The sequence below is a fragment of the Chelmon rostratus genome, chromosome 7 (genome assembly GCF_017976325.1).
Source record: "Chelmon rostratus isolate fCheRos1 chromosome 7, fCheRos1.pri, whole genome shotgun sequence".
NCBI classification, from domain to species: domain Eukaryota; kingdom Metazoa; phylum Chordata; class Actinopteri; order Chaetodontiformes; family Chaetodontidae; genus Chelmon; species Chelmon rostratus.
The window spans coordinates 3,402,738-3,422,364 of NC_055664.1; the positions used below are offsets into that span (position 1 = coordinate 3,402,738).

Consider the following 19,627-nt stretch of genomic DNA (forward strand, 5'->3'; position numbering starts at 1 on the left):
TATCTTTTAAAAAGCAGGCAAATATTTGGCTATCACATCATAACACCTCTAATTTATACTGAAAACAATTCTGAACTCAACTACAGCCCGTACATTTTACAGTTTGCCATTACACTCTCTGCCTGATCACCTCTGGTACGGCTGTGATTGACAAGTCTTGAGGTGTTTAGCTCCATTAAGAATAAGCAAAAATGAACAAAAGGATGCAGTGCAGCAGTGAATCTCTGTAAAGTTTTCCTCATGGATTCTGGACAGCACCAGGAGTGTGCGATTGACAGCAGGTCAGTTCAACCTGTAGTGGAGCACATGGTAAGAGCTCCTGACTGAACGTGACATTGGCTGGTGCAATCATGTCTACGGTGCTGCAGTGCAGAGTGAGGTAGATCACAGCCCCATCCCAGTGTTCGCCAGGTGCCACAGGAGACGAAATGTCTCCTCGAATGAACGTCACAAAGACCCCAAGTGAAGACAGAGCTCAAGCTTCATATGTGCTACAGTATGTATTCCTGAGAGTTGTATTTTCTGTCACAAGATACAAACATTTATCTGAGGGGGCACGTTGCCATGGAGGCCAGTTCTAATCAGTAAAACGCCTGACGCCTCACTACAGTCTCGTGACTTCCAATGGCTGTCATTCTCAATTACTTGTGTGACGGCGAGAGAGAAGAAACTGAACAGACCAGAACCAGCTTCTATTCTGTCGTCTCAAAGCTTTCATTCAGGTCTAGCAGGCTGGATTACTGGTTCCAGTCTTCACCATATTTATGTGCTTTCAGGATAATGTATTATTAAAAATGAACTGAAAAGGAAATGAGGACGATGCTGAGATCTTTCTAAAACAGTGAATGCATTCTCCATGGGTTGGCATGATTCTCACCTCTTCATTCTAAACCGCTGCAGGACGTTTGTTGTGTTTCTTCTGTTAGGTCTATGTCTTAGAAGTTGCTGCACATAACTTTTAAAGTCCAAGTTCCAGCTGAAAAGCTTTGGCAGTGGGACAGTTGTTGTCTAAGTCATGTTAGTCAGGGTAGACCCTGGTTTTTATAGCTCATACACTGAGTCCAAACCAGGTGACACAGTGACAAACCAGGGCTGTAGGACAGAGACATCTCACAGCTCCACCCTGTTAAAGACAGCTCTGGAATGGCTCCCTTCGTTTCGTAGAAAACAAAATTCCTGTGCCACTTTCTTAACTTTTTATGGCGGAGAAAGCACCCTGACGGGAAACATCAGGAACTGGCATGGTTGTCTGTCACCTGGCAAGCGATACAGAAGTATTCGCTGCCATACCACCAGACTACAGAGCAGCTTCTTTCCTCGGGCTGTGAGACTCCTCAACACATCCTCCACACTCCACCATAAATTATAGCTTTTCTTGTAGCATAAAGGGACTACAACTTGCATTTCATTGTCCAACCGTCGCACCTGAGAGAGAGATGTGAGGCTGAGATACTGTGTGAGGTGAAAGGGACAGGTGCACGCTGTGGTCTGGATATTGTCGTCTCAATAGTTGACTTTGCAGCAATGGCTGTGACCCACAGCGGAGGGGATTAAGGTATTTTGATACTGTGCTCACACAGATAAATAAAGTAAAAGGCAACAGTTGTGATGTAGCTGCTGCATCACAGGAAAGGACATTGTTATGTCTTGTTGTACAGTTAGTCCAGCTTTGTTTTCAGTCTTTTGTGCCTTGTGGTACACAGTGTTGAAACTGTTCTAATACAACAATGGCACTCAAGCTGGCAAGCGATCAGCACTGCAGTCCTGTATCTGCTCTAGAAGCAATACAACTCTGTGCTCCTGCAATAAAACCAGCGCAACAAAGCGCAATTCTCCTGAAGCGTCACTGGGTGCCTTTTAAACATCAGTGTAAACATGTAGTTTGGAGGGTGGCACCGGGTTGCGAAGTCAGGTCACATTCCCAGTGAAACAGCCTTTTCAGCATATTTATATGCTTCAAAATACTTTATCATTACAAATTTAAAATTAAAAAGTGAAAACTGAGCAGGTCACATTCACAATGAATAACAGTCTATCGCTCTCGCAGCTTTTAAGTCTGTATGTGTGAACGGCCTGTAAAACCCTGAGTGTCCAACTGCTTTTCACAACTTGCCCTCCTCAGAGTTGCAACTCAGTCAAATCTGAGCAAACACACATGATAAACCTTATCTGAGGTTCAGGGTGACTTTAACTTTACAAGGATGTCATTAACTCTGATCACAGAAACGGCAACTTCAGAACTTGCCCGGGAATCATCATGTTTTAAGTTTTCTTCGGTATCAAAGTAATCCACTGATGGTTGTGTGTAAACCACTGGGTACACTGAGAACAGGAACTGCTAATGGCCAATTTGGCATACTGTTAATGGTGCCAATTTACTGAAATCTAAGTACATGTTAACAAGTTGTAGTTGTCTCAGTTCTGTCAGGGAGCGGGGCACAGTATCAGACTTTGAGAAGCTCTGGTTTAATAGTGCATAATGATTTCCAGTGAGTTATGATAATGTTGGATAAGAGTGGTAGACATAACTTTGTTCAACCAAAGTTGACTTTGTCTGAACAATCAAACATGCTAAACCATTTGCCACAGAATCACCTGACAGTGATGTATTGTGTGAGGTTTCCCCTGATGAGTTTTGGGTCATTTAAGTGGCCATTATGTCATACTCTGTCCTGTGGTATGGTGTTTCGCGTGTTGCAGATGGTCATTAAAATTCATGATGTTGGCATGTGGTGCAACTATGGTAAAAGACTGTTTGCTGCGGTTCTGACCAATGGAAATGGCAGAGGCAGGTGGTCCAACATGCTGAAATCAATCCACATGCCTGCTTGTGAGCTCAACAGGGTCATGCATGAGGACTGAGATGCAAGGGGTGAAGTGAGTTTGGAACATAGTGGGCATATGGGTGGGCAGCAGAGAATTGGATTATGCTGCGAGGGTGCTTTGAGAAGTTTTCATGGATTGATGGTTTTGATGCATTTTTTCCACTGTGAAAGCCTGGCCTCTGTTCTCTGTGGGAAGGGGGAAAGTAAAAAAAAAGTTTTACAGCCACCTTTCAAGTCTACAGGGGGTGAACGACGGGTATTGGGTGAAGTAATAGTGTGAGACTAATGCTTCTTAAGATGGGTAATGTATCTTCTCAGGCCTTGGCTTCTACACTTCTTTTTCTGTTTCCGTTCTCACTTGTATTATCTAGAAATGTTTTGTTCTTAGTCAAACACAAATACAAGTAAGCCACATGTATATATTCACATACATTCATGGGCATTTATACTATTTCACACTATTAGTATAACTTATAAAACCAACTCTGTGCTTGTGTGATCGGCTATTTATTATCACCTATATAAAAGCCTTTGTTGACAGAGCAACTGTCATGAGACTAATTAATCTGGATTGTTGCTGGGTTTTCAAGAAACTTCCCTGACAGGGTGAAACACACACTCTACGCTTTGTGTGTGTATGCACACATGCTTCAACATGCCGGCAAGTGCAGCTGCAGCAGTAGCATTGTGATATGAGCCAAGCTAAAAGCAGAACGCAGAACAAGGCTTCTCCAGTCACGACCGTGCTGTGGCTCTGATGTGCTGTGTGGATGGCCCTTTATGGCCTTTTGGTTTTTCTGCTCTGCATCAGTCACCAGCACTCGAGGTTTCCACCTACCTCAGACATAGTTTTCTTTCTTTGGGTTTGGATCATATATTCCCTCTGCTTCAAAATGCTCATGGTGACAAACAGTTGCTGATAGTAAACCGAGCGGAAATCAGAAATTTTCACAATTCATCTTGTGGTTTTGGAATCAGTAACAATATAATCAACTATCATGGAGGCATTAGGTGTTTATTTTATGTTGGAAGAGATTATGGCTGATAGATCATGAAAGATCAGTCTACAGATTATTTTCTCAATTAATTAGAAAGTTGCTTACTCTGTAAAATATCAGAAAATAGAGTAAAATGCCCACTACAGTTTTACAAAGATACAATTCCACAAAGATAAAAGGAAACAAAGAAAAACTGCAAATATTCGCATGTAGGAGATGCTGGAACAAGTGACAAAAACAATTAGTTGATTTTCAAAATTGTTGTCCAAATGATCTAAATTGCTGATCAACTAATCAATCAATCGACTGTTCGATTCGAAGCAGTCCATGACTAATATGAGGTTAAGGGGGCATGACAGCCATGGTGAGAGTATTACAGCCTGCAGTCACACTGTTGATGCAGAGGGTGATAATGGACAGAGACCTCCATAAAGACCCTGAAGCAGCTTTCAGAGTGAGAGAAGTTTCAAAAACTCTCAGCAAATTGGCAGAAATGCTGAGTTGATGAACAGGATCTGTATGGACTGGTACGACTGGTCTGAACCACTTGTGCATTTCATTCCTGCCTCACAGAAATTTGCTAAAAGGCTCAAATCACACACACATGCCACTTAAAAACTAATCTGTTCATACGAGTGGATCCCGCATGAGGCCCATTGATTTTATACTACAACGTTATACCATTAGCTAACAGACATTATTTGAAAGTTTGAAAGTTACACCATTAGATCACAGTTTCTGTTGTTTCTGAAGCCATGTATGCATTCCAGTGCATATCATGCAGGCTCATTAATGATCCAATCTGGAAAACAGAAACAGACCAGATGAAAAGAGGCGAGAGTGATGAGTAAAGAAGCTTTGCTGATAGTAATTGTCAGTTTAAGTGAACTAACAGCACCAGTTAAGTTAAACTCAATTTTAGAAGTTAGTGTTATGCATGTGTTGCGTGACAATTTCAAAACTCAGAAGCACCAATACAAACACATATAGCTCAAGCTGCATTAATAATCATGTCTCTGATGGAACATTTGGATATTAAAGCTGTCACTGTGTACGACTGACTGGTCTGGAAAAGACCTAATGTGTAATGTTGGCTATTGAACAGAAGACAGAAGAGTGTTTCAGTGTGCTCAGCACAATATGCAATTCAAATACGACTGACTAGTTTTATTAGCTTAGCATAGATAGATCTTTTATTAGTTCTATTATCCACAGCTAATTACTGTGTGATTATCATTCTGATTAACACTTTGACATTTTTGATCATGCTACACATCCAATTAAATCTATGTGAAAACTAAGTGGGATGAAGTGGACACCCTTGTTACATGCCCCTTCATTATTTCCACTGGTTAAATATATCCCTCTTCTTCCCTCTCTATTACCGTTTTCCGCTATCTCTTTCCTATTTTTTATGTCTATTTCAGTCTGCTCATCTGTCTGTAGTGCGTGGAGGCCCAGATGTCCTTTCTTTGGCAGGTCATTACATGACCACGAGTTTCCTAATGAGCCCATTAGCTGCTTCAGGCCATCCCTTCCTCTCTTATTCACAAATCCTTCCTTTTTTTCTGCTCTACTCCTCCATACTTTCCCAGTTAATCAAATCATGTCCCTCTTCTAACCCCCAATCACTGAGATCAATTATTACCTCTTTTTCATCTCCTTTTATGTCACTCCTTCCTACGATGCACAAATGCAGGATTTTAAACTGAAGAACAGCTGCAGTGACTCTGAAACTTTTTGACTTTTAAATGTGAAGCACTTCTGCTGGTTTCTCTGTCAACCGAAAACAGTCACGGAGGCTCATCTGTAATCGACTAACATGATAACAAAACCCGCAATAGACCACGGCCTGCCCTCATCCATATTCAGCCAGAGCCAATGAGATGCATGACGAGAACAAAACAGCACTGTGAGTGGCTGAGAAAAGGCAGGGCTATGTGTGTCAACTTGCTGTCAGAGAGTACCAGCGAACAGCGATAATGAGGACTGAAACTGTTTCAGATATTCAGAACTTAGATGTATGGAAAAATGTTCATTTTTGACAACACTAATAGCAAAAAACAAATTACTTCTTTGGCAGTTTGCCTAGATATCGCAACACCCTGCCGCTAAAGATGGTGCTATAGCCCATTTAATTAGAATGAGGGTGTTTTAATAAGAGCTGGATTTGCTATGAGTTGCGTCCATGTGCGACAGCGTTCTGCTTCCGCTCCCTGCAGCCATGGTGGGCGTGCTAACCGCCTTTATTTTCCTCTCATATGCACACTGCAGCTTTCATGGTGACAGAACGAGAGACACGGCTGAATTTACAAGTGCTCTTGCCCACCATCCACGGCTTGTTGACAAAGCAGACACACGAAGCATAATATGGCTTTATTTCGCTTTGATCGAGCCAACAGGGCAAGCCCACGGACACCACGGAGCCCGTCTGTAAAAGATGAAGCCACGCAGACCCCGGAAGCCCACGCATCCAACTTGGCATCACGCTGACGGACATGCCAGCCTGTTTAAGGAATTCAAAGTGTGACAGGTTAGGGAGTGTGATAGATAACAAAATTACATGCCCTCAAGTCAAACAAGTGGGATTTTGTGACAAGTGAACTTCTTTCCCCTTTGTAGTTTGACGAGGAAATTAAAAGCAATGATAACTGTTAAATTAGGCACAACGTTCACCCTGGTAACGTTAACTTTACCATTACAAGCTGTTAAGAATCAGGAGTTCGCAGGTATGCAGATCAACAAGACTAGTTATAAATGATCAATTTAAACTCAATCAGCAGCAGCAATAGTAATCATGGCATGTACATTTTTTGTCAATAATTATGTCTACTACTAGAGACTGTGCTCAGCAGAGCACGGACCTCTGCCTGGCAGGTGTATTCAGTCGTTTGTGTTCAGTCTGCTGTGGTGCTCTGTAGTGTGCAGGCTAACAATCAGGTTTGAGCTCTATCATCATGATGCTAAGTCCCATGTTCATGTCATCTAATATATTATTCCACTACTTTTCCTAATGTTTTAGGTTTTTGCCGTGGACTCATTTCAGTATCAGTATTGAGATATTTAGGCAGCTAACAAAACATCACAGGAAAAGTCTTTTATCAATGTATGGGAATGCTTCTGCTTGCCAAATCTGGGAGAGAGCCTTGACATATAAGTCATGCCTTCATCATGTTCAATCTGCCCGGATTTACAAGCAATCTGATGTAGCAGACAAAAGAAACATCTTTCTTCCTCTATTTTCCTTATCAAACCACTGTTGTGACCAGAGAAAAGGTCAAATACACAGAGAGATACTGCTGGATAGTTTTGTTTGAGCAGCTGTTTCCCTTTTATCCAATACGTTCCCTCCCTTATGTTTCCTGTTCAAGGTGCAACCTTTTCTTACTCTTGTGATGGAGGCTTGTTGATGGTCTGGTTTAAAAGCCTACTGTAATGCTATGAACTAATGACAAAACAAAAAAAGGCTTTGGCATCAAATTACAGTAAGTACAGTTAATTGAAGGCTATATATTTTAAAGGCAGTGAGAGGTTGTGGGTTTGAAATGATATATCCAACACATGATGGATGATATTCTATTTCTACCTGAATATTTTAGTGTCTCTGTTTTCAGCATGGCAAGCTGAATGTTGAAGTTGGCATGAAGGAAAAAATGGAGCCAGTAATGGCAGCGCTTTAATGGCAGTATTTTTGGGTACTCTATAAATAACACATGCAGCGTGTTCATTTCAGGGCTGGGTATCATTTGTGACAGTTTTAGGCACCAAGATTTCCTTTTGCCTATCTTTTTATCACACACCCATAAAAAAGATAATATACATGATACCATAACGACTAATGCCTTATACAAAAGAGAAATCACACATTACTCAACTTGACTCCTCCATCTGTGAAGCTAATGAGGGTGAGTTATGTGATCAGTTTAAATGTTGTGGAGAAGTTTTAGACTCCTACACATAGACACAGTTATACAACAGTTAACTCCAACCACGCAGAGGGACTGGCCAACAAACATCCCGCGGGTTCCTATCTATAACTGCAGTAAATACCAGGGGTGCCACCAACTCCCACTAAAAATCTCCTTGGTCATCCCAGTTAACTGGCTTGTTATTCTTATTAATGGAAGGAAGAGCGACTTAGCCTGGTGAAAAAAATGTTTCTAGTTTATAATCAGCTGCAGGTGTTATTGTGGGGCAAAACAAGAACTAAAAGAGAAGCCGTAAGGCTTTTTAACTGACTTGTGACACCCTAAAAAGGTGCTATATAAACAAACTTTCACTTAATTTAGGCAACTTACCATAACCATGTCGACTTTCAGTTCTTTACCATATACTGTATGACACTTAGCTACTTGCTGCATCCCGGGTAGGTCAGATGATATTAAAAATGCAGTGTAAATGCAACAGGAAACAGGACGTGGATTAAAAACCAACTGCTCAAACCACTTTAGCATTCCAGCCAGATGGTGAAAAAGCATAAATATAGCTGTCTCTCCAAGACACAATCCTCTTCCTCACAAGTGCAACTATATCAGGAAGTGATGTGTGGAAAAGCCTCTATAGGGTCTCAATCTGAGAGAATGGCAGCTGGCCTGGCGATGAATTTTCCTCCAGACGCATACTGTATAAAGCGACAGAAGAAAGCGGCTTTCAACACAGAAGAAGTCACTTATTTGATCACAAATAATCTGATCTGTGATCAGATAAATTACTGTTAATCTGATGTGTGTCCTCTTTTGAAGTCACTCCAGTGTGGCTCGTTTGTTTCACCACTGTGATACTTTCTCCCCTCCAAGCTCTGCACATTTGAAATGTTCTACTTGCGCCCTCTTAAACGTATCTGGTCACTCTCTTGGAACATTTGAAACTTTGTACAAACCACAAATGCATTTACAGAACAAAAATTCAATCTGGTGAGAAACAAGAAGCTATTTTCCATCCATTTAAATAGAATTACAATGATTGCAATACTTACAATAGATGGAATTTTATTGTCTGTGTGTTTCTCTTGCTTTGTAAAACAACTTTGAAGTATACTGTGGGTGCAAATATTGCGCTGCAGAGTAAAACACCTGTGTTAATGTTGAATAAATGAAGCAGGAACAATAATGTGCACAAGCAAAGACAGTTCTTGAATATGGGAAAGTGGAATTTGTAAAGATGCATGAAACAAGTCTTTGCATTAAACCTGTTTTTTCCCACTGCACACACATTCATTTAATTAATGAATTTAGTTAATTGCATCCTAAAGCATAATGAGACAGCATACACCAGAGATAACTGCTGGCTAATCAAACACTGGAATTAATTTGGCCTTTATTAGCAGACACAGCACAATGAACAGGTATTACGAGGAACGCTAAGGAAAAGTGGGCCAGCGGTGACTCATTCTTGCGCTGACATCATTGGTTATCATTAGCATCTGACCTGTTACCTTGTACATTTCCCAAGAGCCACCACGCTGAAGAGGCTGATGATTAGCCTGAGTTACAGTGACATCACGGCTGGGTCAGCCTAAAGGCTCTCAGTGCAGGACCGATGACAAGGAGCCTACGATACGGTCTGATCACATTTAGTCACATTAACATGTGGCTGGTCGACTACACACTGTATGTGGCATTCATAAGGCTTTCTTGATCTTCCTCTTTCTTCTTTTGGCTGCTCACAGTGGTGGCAATCCGTTTCTTTTTTTCTTTGTTTTTTTTAAGGATCTGCATATTTGATTTGGCTACCAAAAAGACATGTGGACAGGAGGAGCTGACACATGACAAACTGCACATAAAAATTGAATTTTAATATAATACTTATCGTATCAAATTTCTGTTATTCACAGCTGCTCATAAGCAAATCATGTGAGCTGATAGATTCGAAAAAGACCAGAACAGTAAGAGATGGAGAGGGTCTAGAATAAGGCGCAACCTCTGTTGCTCAAAAATGAAGCCAACGAGGAAGTGGCAAAAACTGCAGTTCCTCGAGTGGCCACTTGAGGCTGGCTCCAAAAGCCAGTCGAAGCAAGACCCCCATATTAAAATGCTCAACTTCACAGCAGAAAAGCATGTTTACAGCCTAGAACAAAAAATGGTTTTGGTCTCTACAGCTAATTTAATTACGTGAGGATGTTAATTAATTAAAACCTCTGCACTGTTAAGATTTCTATTAACATATATGTATACCATTCCATATTCCATTTCAGTCAAGAATATGAAAAGTCAAATATTCCTTTGTAAACATATCATTGTCACAAGACTGGGATGTTGATGGGTATGGGAGCAGAAGTGGAGACAGAGAGGGGGACAGCAGTAGGAGACCCACCGAGCAAGGGGGAGCTACTGAGGCTTGTAAAGGAGGGAAAGGTTTGCTTGTGGTGACAGGAAGTGACCAGGTGAAGACATGCAATGTGTCCAGTTGGATGTTGCATTGAGGAGGTGCATGAGAGGATTGCCTCCCTCTCCCTGTCACGAGCACCAGAGACCTGGGCTCGTAATGGGACGGTGTGGAGGTGACCAGGGCTTTAGGTCTAGCCCGAGCCATGTCCCGGAGTCATCAGGGATGGTGACTGGAAGAGCATCAGCCAGAGCACAGTCAGTGGTGACAGGCTCTGCAGGAAAGGCAGTTTCAGCATCTTCATCAACTTCTGCAGCAGGAAGGGGAGGAGCAGAGGCATCACACACTCAGGCCCAGGCTGGACCAGTTCGTGCCAAAGACCACGGTGGCCATGAACTTCCCGAACCTGATGAAGTGTGGATATTCTTCCTTCCAGCTCTGCTACTTTGTCTGCCAGGCAAGCACAGCTGACAGTCGGACAGGGAGGTGAGTGGAGTCATGGATAGTAGTTGGGTATAGGCTACGGCCTCAGTTAGCAGATTGTACTTCATCTTCACCAAATGTCTGTAGTCCCTGCTGTGTTGGTTAGCTCCCAAAGCTAAAAACAAGCCAGTAGCGCTAGCCTTGACAGGCTATCCGGCCAGGAAAACATAAAACTCGAATCCAAATCTAATCATTTGATGAATAAAATCCTTACTTATATATAATAAACTACTGTACTGCAGGAAATGGCTTGAAAAGTGGATAAAACTGAAAGGCCAGTCCACGACAGAGCTACTGACAAACACACATCATGATAACAGGAAGTCCTCCTTAACTAAAAGTTGCCTGGCCATAACATTTCCAAATTGGGTTGGAGATTTGCAGTATATAAACTGTATATACAGAAGACACTCTAGTCCAGAAAATATCCCTTCATAATGTTCCAATCTTTTGGAACAGGTCACCAGCGTACAGACTGGTGCTGTGTCTAAAGATTGAAATCATCAATGAAGCATTGCTCTCCATCTGCAAACATGGACTGGAGCTACAACTGTAGCGTATAATGACTACATGCGTTTAACCAAAATTAACATAATTCTACAATATGATGCCATAACGGCATTAATACTTGCATTCTGATGTGTGTTTTCACCAGACTAAAAATACATATGTAAACGAGGTCAAACTCATCCAGAGCTGATCGATTTGAGTCCATCTGCTGAAACGTCCAGGCCAAACTGATAATATATCTGCCAATATTAGAGATACACTGGTTAAATGTGACAAAGCACAATAACAAAACAGAGACCACAACATTTCAGAAAGCACAACAAAGACACAAAGACTGTCTCTTGCTGTTGGGTTTGTGAAATGTTAATGTGCTTCCTGATACGTCTACACAGAAATGGCATAAATATGTCTGAGGCAGTTTCGATACAGAGGCATCATTACGTAGTTTGCCCTGCAGAGATGTCTTGCTCACAATTCTCTCAATTTTGTCAATGTAGTGCCATTGTCCTTATTTTTTTAGCTGACACAGTGAGTCGTTGACCTTCTAAATTTAACCACAAAATGGAGTCTGTCCATCTCGTACCTGGACATGAGATGATTCTCCGGATGGCGGGTACATATCAAGTGGATTTCCCATTTGCAAACAATTGACCAGAAGCAGAACATAATGACACAGAATGCTCTCGCTCGCTCGCTCGCTCTCCGTCTCTCTCTCTTTGACGCTCACATACACACATTCACACACTGCCCAATTTGCACACGTGAGCAAAGCACACAATAAAGGTTAGAGAGAGCCGCGTTGTAATTTCCTTGAGGGGGTCATATGTGTATGGAGCAGAATTTGTGCGATGACTCACCGCTATTTGTCTCATGAAAGTAGCCTAATACAAACATCAGAGAGAAAACTGATGTCCACTTCTATTGCTATAATTAGAAAACAGCTTCAGAGTCTGGGGGTGTGGATTCTGGTAGAGTGATCTGTGATAAAGATGTATTTATTTTTGCTACAGAAAAGTACTGTATGTGGCCATTTACGTCTATAACTCTGTATCTAAACTTTACATTTTGAACAATACTGCATGTAATGATGTGTTAATACTGAAGCCCTCAGACAGTAATAACTGCTCTCCTGAACTCCTGGTCCATGGAACAGAGGGACCGCTGGGAACAGCCTTTAGACAATATAGAACAGAGGAGACATGCCAAGAATGAAAAGTAAAAAAATATCTAGAGATATCACCAAAAAATCCAATTATTGATTTTAAGCAATAACGGTCAGTGCAGAGAAATCCCTTCAGTATGCTCCCTATATGCAGCACATTATATATACCAGGGCAAGTCAGCAACTCAGTGAGGGTTAACTTGAGGTCCATGGGCCACAACCATCCCCCATATATTAAGAATTATGCATATCTAACACTGACCAGCAGGAGAGGCCCACTCCGCCCTGACAGTAATCGTTGATCAGCTCGCCTGGTAACGAGCCCAAGAGTTCATAATTCATAGTTGTGTAGATTGTGTAGAGCGGGTCTCTTCAGAATCAGATTATTCTCCAACTCAGTGAGCTTGTCTATTAGATGCAAGAGGCGTCACTTGGGTTTATTTTTGCTGGCCAACTGTTGTATAAAGTCCCATAATGAGTGTTTTTGTTTGCTTCCTGGGATCCCAAAGAGGAGTTTTATTGAAGCAAGGCCTCATTCATTAGTAGCTGAACTATGGGTTTTGTGTTGAGCATTGACTGCCTCCTTGATGGAGGTCTGAGAGCATTTTCTAATGATCATTATGGATTTTCCATGTTTTTTAGGAGTCTGCTCACACTGATATAGACTCATAAAAATAACATTCATTTTGTAAGGAAGTGAAAATATTAAACAATAATAGGCAAATCAGGCCTTTATAATTTCGTATTTGAAAGTCTCACAGCTTCTGCTTGGGAAAATTCTGGCTCTTGGACAAATGTAGGTGAGGACCCCTGCCACAACGTGTGATAAGAATAGGCTGCAATACGTTATCCGTATCCACGGCAGCTGGAGATCATTCACTACGATCCTGTCCCCAGATGAACATAGTTTTAAAGAGGCTGATTACCATATGGCTGGCATCAATGTCATGGCAACTTTGTGTGCTGTTGCTGCTGAGGTCACACATTAACGTTACACAGGAAACTAGAGTAAATATAGTTGTGAGAATATGTCCGAGTCCAAAATAAATATGCACTAACTGTCGGATGCTCATCTACCTTACTTTCACGCAGATCTAATAAGTTTGAGAACCGCTGCTATATACTGTACACTATAAATGCACATTAACAGGCTTTTACAGGTCTTCATATGCTGCACCCTTTATTAGAAATTTAATCGTAATTCTTATTATATAAAAGCACAAACAATATGAGCACTGGTGTGAGATTGAGGCTCCTACTCACGTCCACCGTGGTTTTACCAAGCTCAGATTTCTTGCAGTTTGTGCAGTTTGTGCAGTGGGGGTGCCTGGCCTTGTCTGAAGTGCACTAGTCAGAAGAAATTATTACATTTTTATGGAATAGGATATGAAGCGCATTCATCTGCAGGTAATGAGCAGCGATCAAGTCCACATACTTGAGGCGTGGGGAGATTGTAAACAAAAAGGTAAACACATTGATAAGGAGATGAAATGCTGAAAGATCTGTAGATGATTGACCAATCACATTGTATGTCTGCTGCTCCGTTATTAATCTGAGCTGCAAATGCAATCTTGGAGTGAAAAGATTTGCCAATATGTTCCAGAAAGGAAGAGAGAGAGTCAGAGATTTGGCTGCATAGATACACAATCACAAATGTATATCAAAGTCTGCAGGACATTTGGAAAAACAGACATGATACGGCTGTCAAAAACAATCTTTCCAACTAAGTATCCCTCTCTCTTTGTGTCGTGTACGCTATCTGCCCATCTCCTGCTAGCTTGCTACATTCTCCAATCACACAGCTGCTTCCACAGGGATCAATCAAATTTTATTTTCAGTCTCACACGTTAACAAAACAACAAACTGACAAGACAAACAGCGTTGAAATAATGTCCTGTACACAGGGTTGTACAGCCTCAGCTCTACAACAGCATTGTGGAGGGCAAGAGAGCTTGCCTTTGGATGTCATATCCAACTGCCATGATTAAATGAAGACTGACAGTTTAATTTCCACACTGCCCTGCTCCCAGGTCAGGCATTACGAGAGCACTTTTCCACCACTTGGACAGGGACGAATGTAGTTCTGGCTGTTCTGGAGACAGATGTTTGATATACTGATGCTGATGGATAATGAACTCTGCTACCACAGCAGTCACTTTTTTATTGCATCGAATCACAGTGGCCCACAGGGGTCAATTCAACTTAAATGGCCCGGTCAGTACGTGTGGAAGGAAAGCACTGGCTATTATAATCTTTGGATTTCAGCATATCTTGGAAAAATAAACTAGTTCCAGTCGTTTTTTCACCTATGCATTTTCTATAACCTTCTCACACTAAAAGCATCCCAGTGGTTCTCCAGTGTTTAAAGTTTTTGATGTGAAGCAGCAGCAGAAGGACAACATGGCATGAAATCATGACACCACACTATACCATACCACACCATACCATACAATATCATACCATACAATATCATACAGTATCATACCATACCATACCATACCATACCAAACCATACCAAACAATTCATACCATACAATATCATACAGTATCATACCATATCATACCTACCACACCATACCAAACTAAACCATACCATACCAGGAAATATTATACAATATCATACTATACCATACAATATGATACCATACCACACCGTCCAATATTATACAATATCATACCATACCATATCATACAATATCATACCATTCCACACCATACAATATCATACCAAACAATATTATAAAATATCATACCATACCATACAATATCATAACATACAATATTATACAATATCATACCACACCACACCATACAACATCATACAATATTATACCACAGCACACCATACCATACAATATTATACAATATCATACCACACCACACTATACCATACCATACCATACCATACCAGACAACATCATACAATATCATACCATACCACACTATACCATACCATACCAGACAACATTATACAATATCATACTATACCACACCATACCATACCATACCATAGACCATCATACAATATCATACCACACCACACCATACCATACCAGACAACATCATACAATATCATACCATACCACACCATACAATATTATACAATATCATACCAAACCATACAATATCATACCAAACCATACCATACCATACCACACCATACCATGTCATGTCATATCATACCATATTCCATCAACACCTTTAAAATCAATAATGGACAAGAAGATACAGTGGGTGCTTTAAGATATTGATCCACATTGGATTGACCTTACTTTAACGTTTACAGCAGTGCTTCTCAATTATTTTCTGTTATGCCCCCCCAGGAAGAAGAAAACATTTAGCGCCCCCCACCCCATGGAAGGGTGATATGAATAGTCTTCTGTTACCGTATATGTAATTTCATATAATGATACAGTTAATTTCCTTGAAGCTCAGTTGGAAAGTATATATATATAAAATAATTAATTTACCAGATAGGAAAATCTGTTGCTGGCTAATCCAGTGAAAAGCAAGGTACCTCACCACTTCTGTGAATCCAAACTCTCTGAAAGTTGATTAATACATACTGCCTCACGGTTTATATCAGCCAGTCACCCAACACTGCTAACTGATGTAGAGAGGGCTCACTTCAAAACCACTGGTAGTCCCCAGACAATAGTAATCCTGTGTAAATAGGGCTTAATGCAGACTAATATTAACAAAAATAAGATGATGAAAAAGAGGAAATCAATAGTGCCAAGGAGACTAAAGGCTCAACTACACATATGTGCAGACAGCAACACTAATTTTTCTCTGTTTTACATGTGATATGTAAGACTGACTACAGTAACATCATTTGTGGCGATGAGCTGTCATTTGTTTCAGACTTTTTTTTTAATATCATCAAGTGATCATGGTCCCATTATATGGGTTTTATTGCAATGGCAGTTGTTTATCCTTTTCTGTCTAGGGCTAAAAAAAATGCCAAAGTCCAGATGATTGCCAGATGTATTACTTTTTCATTCATGGGAGGCATAAATAGGTGTATTGTACAGAAATGCATACTTGTAAAACATTAGAATCAAAACATCACAAAACCTATTTTTCTGTCTCAATATTGCACCTTATTTTTGAACACCACAGAGGACTCACACAGCAGATATTTATGTACTGCAATCAGCATGTGTGAAAGCTCTGTTTCCGCTTTATTATAAATAAATGGAAAATGCTGGCGCAGTTGTCGCTTGGCCACATCTCATACAGAAATAACCATCACCTCAAGATCTAATCTACACTCTTTAAAAAAAGTAGTCATTTGAGATATCTCTCGTTTCTTTCATGTAGTTGTATGTGTTAACCCCATGAAACAGACAAGCTTCCACTGTGTAATCGTTCAGTTGGCTGATCCGAGGCTACCGTCAGCTTTCTGACCAGCGTGGAAGCTGTGACTCACACCCTACTGCAAGCTCAACCATCCGGTCAGGAGGGGCAGCTCCTCTATCTGTGGCTAACACACACACACGCACGCACGCACGCACGCACGCACGCACGCACGCACGCACGCACGCACGCACGCACGCACACGCACACACACGCACACACACAGATGTGTCTAGGGCTTAGAAAGCCTGGGTTTTGTACAGCCTGTCTCTGAAATTGGTTTCCATTAGCTCCACTGTGATTATTAACTTTCCATTGATGCAGCAGCATAGTCAGAGGCACAGTGACGTCAAGCGGTGTCCTTGACGGAGAAGCAGCACCCAGTCACCTGCTGAGGGGTTCAACAAGTGTGTGTGCGCAAGACAGAGAGGAAGAGAAGGAGACAATGCGTGTGTGTGTGTCCAGAGACAAAGACATGAGCGTACTTACTGCACAGAGCAATGATGTGGCTGCTGTCTTCGTGGACAAACTTCTTAGTCACTGCTTCCTCCATAATCTGCTTCACCTGCACACAAAAGCACACAAGAGCCATTTGTTTGTTAGTGTGTCCAGAATCACTGTCATTGTCCTTATTTTAGCTGTTGCTGCCATTATTGCAGTTATTATCACAGTCAAAGTAATCTGCATCAGGATCATAGGAAGATAAATTATATCATCACAGCAAATCAGAAAACATAACTCTCCATGATCACCACAGTATTCTGCATTGTTTCATACAATAAGTGCCATTTTTGCTCCTATCTTGGGCCGATCTCAAGAAACTCAGACTGCACTTACAGAAAATTCAAGGAGACATCACAGTATTGCCCAGAATGTTTAACCTCTGGGAAGTGCAGTGCAGAAACACCACAGCATTTAGCACTTTGAACCAAAGATAGGCATGAAATGTTGAAAAACATGCATTATTAAGCACCAATGTGCAAAGACATTTTCAGAAAGTGCAAGTCTCGAGTCTCGAAAATGGAAAGGGTGCATTTTGGGATGGGAGTCGAGAACCGGTTCCAGTTGAGAACCAGCTACAAGTTGTCTGATCCATTGGAATTGGATGCCACCAAGCTAATCAAGTCCTTTTATCTTTCTATGCAACATGGGCTTAAATCCATGGAATGCCAGGTCCCACTGCTTCCTAACTGAGCAGCACGTCTGTTAACCAAGGGTAAAGATGCTAATTGTTGTTAGGTGGCAGCAAAGAATCGAACCAATCAGCAGAATCGAAAACGGCCTTTGTATCGACTAAATTTTAATTCCCATCTCTAATCCTCTGGAGAGTGAGAGTGTGCTCTAAATTTCTTGATAAGCTGTTTTTTGCACAGTTATGACTGTATGCTCAAGGACCTCTTGGTCGTTGCTGTGATTCACAGCGTCTGAAAACTCTATTTTATTGACTGCTCTGGTTTATACCGCCACTGGCTGCTGACTCCTCACCCCTCTTAACTGGCCTGTAGGAGCCGCAAGTGATCGGCAGCTGCTTGAGTTTGGAATCTTGTTTCCTCTGGGAACAATGTACGAGGAGGTCACATTAGTGTTGGCAGATTCTTTTGTTGCCATTTAGACTCCGAAATTGACATTTTACACTCGCTGGTGTTTTGGAACCTACATACTGTCTTGTCGTCATTGCATAACTCTCATGTATACACACCGGACACACAGCCTGCCCTAATTTCTAACTCAAATATGGTCATCGTCATCACAGTATCTGTTACAACTACAATGACAATACCAATTGTATTTAACCCCTGCAAAGCTGGCATCAGCAACAGACTTTTTCTCCTAGATATATTGAATTCAGAAGGCCTTTGTTATCACTGTTATTAGTCAGAGCTGACAATGCTGCCAACTGTTGGCACTTGGTCATGAGTATGGAAACCTTTTTGCCATAGTGTGTTGCAGAAACATCTCCTCTTAACATTGTGACAGCTACTAACAACAACTCTGACAATCTCACCCAAACATCCACACCACTGACTTCCAATTAATATCACGCCATCCCAGAAACATTCAAATGAGTCTTTCTGTCTTTCTGCTGCTATCTATTGTGTCCCTGGGGAGGAGAGGGAGGAGAGCCTGAGTGAGTTCAGCAACAGTGAGTCAGTCTGGTGTTCGCTTGTCTAAGTTCGCTCTCTCCGTAGAATTAATTGTCGTCACTAATTAATCGGGACCTGTCTGACACCTCTGCCTTGTTTGGGTCTAATTGATAAACAGGGTGAGTTTAATTGCATGGTTGTGTGATAATAAAGGTCCAACAACAGTATGACTTGACTCAAACTTTTTCCCTGTTATACAGAGGTGTGGGAGGTTATAGAGCTGTCATGTTTGTGAAAGAGGGATGATGGAGCTTCATCATCCTCACTGCTAGGAGGAGGTTCAGCCTTCATCAAGATTGCTAATTAAAGTTTGTTGTGAAAATCATCCAATTTGTAGAGCTGGCAAAAACACTAGCAATGCTGATGACAAATACAGAACATCATTTTGAACACTGGTGTCTACCAAAAATATATACCACAAAACACAGCATAGCAGAGACACCTATTAGGGGAGTAATCAATGAGGTGTTGAAATAGTATTAAATTGTTGAATTTGTATCAAATTAAAGCAATGGAGTTATGCATTAGGCTTAGTTGTCATGCACATAATATGACAGCCACCTAGAGTTTACTCACCCCTACTTTCTTCCCCCTGCCCTCTATTAGAGACCTGGCTTGTATTTGCTTGTGTTGACCACTCCCAGCTTTTATTTGACAATCAGTTCTTATTTGAGGAAAACTAGTTGGTTAAGGTTAGGGAATGATCATTGTAAACACTGATTGCTGGTAAGAGATGGGATGCAGACAGCAGTCTCAGGTGTCAAAGTCACACATTTTGTACAGCTAACCAGTCGCCCCAACTTCCTCCCTAAGCAGTTTAGC

General features: G+C 41.3%; 1 protein-coding gene across 2 annotated transcripts in view; it reads right to left on the reverse strand.

Annotated features, from left to right (window-relative positions):
* The window catches only part of sgsm2 (small G protein signaling modulator 2), an 82,049-nt gene that overhangs the window by 51,663 nt on the left and 10,759 nt on the right, over positions 1-19,627 (reverse strand). For both annotated transcript variants that reach the window (XM_041940354.1, XM_041940355.1), the window contains exon 2: positions 17,151-17,226. In XM_041940354.1, the coding sequence (XP_041796288.1) occupies positions 17,151-17,226 (76 nt within the window). The remainder of the gene's footprint in view (positions 1-17,150; positions 17,227-19,627) is intronic.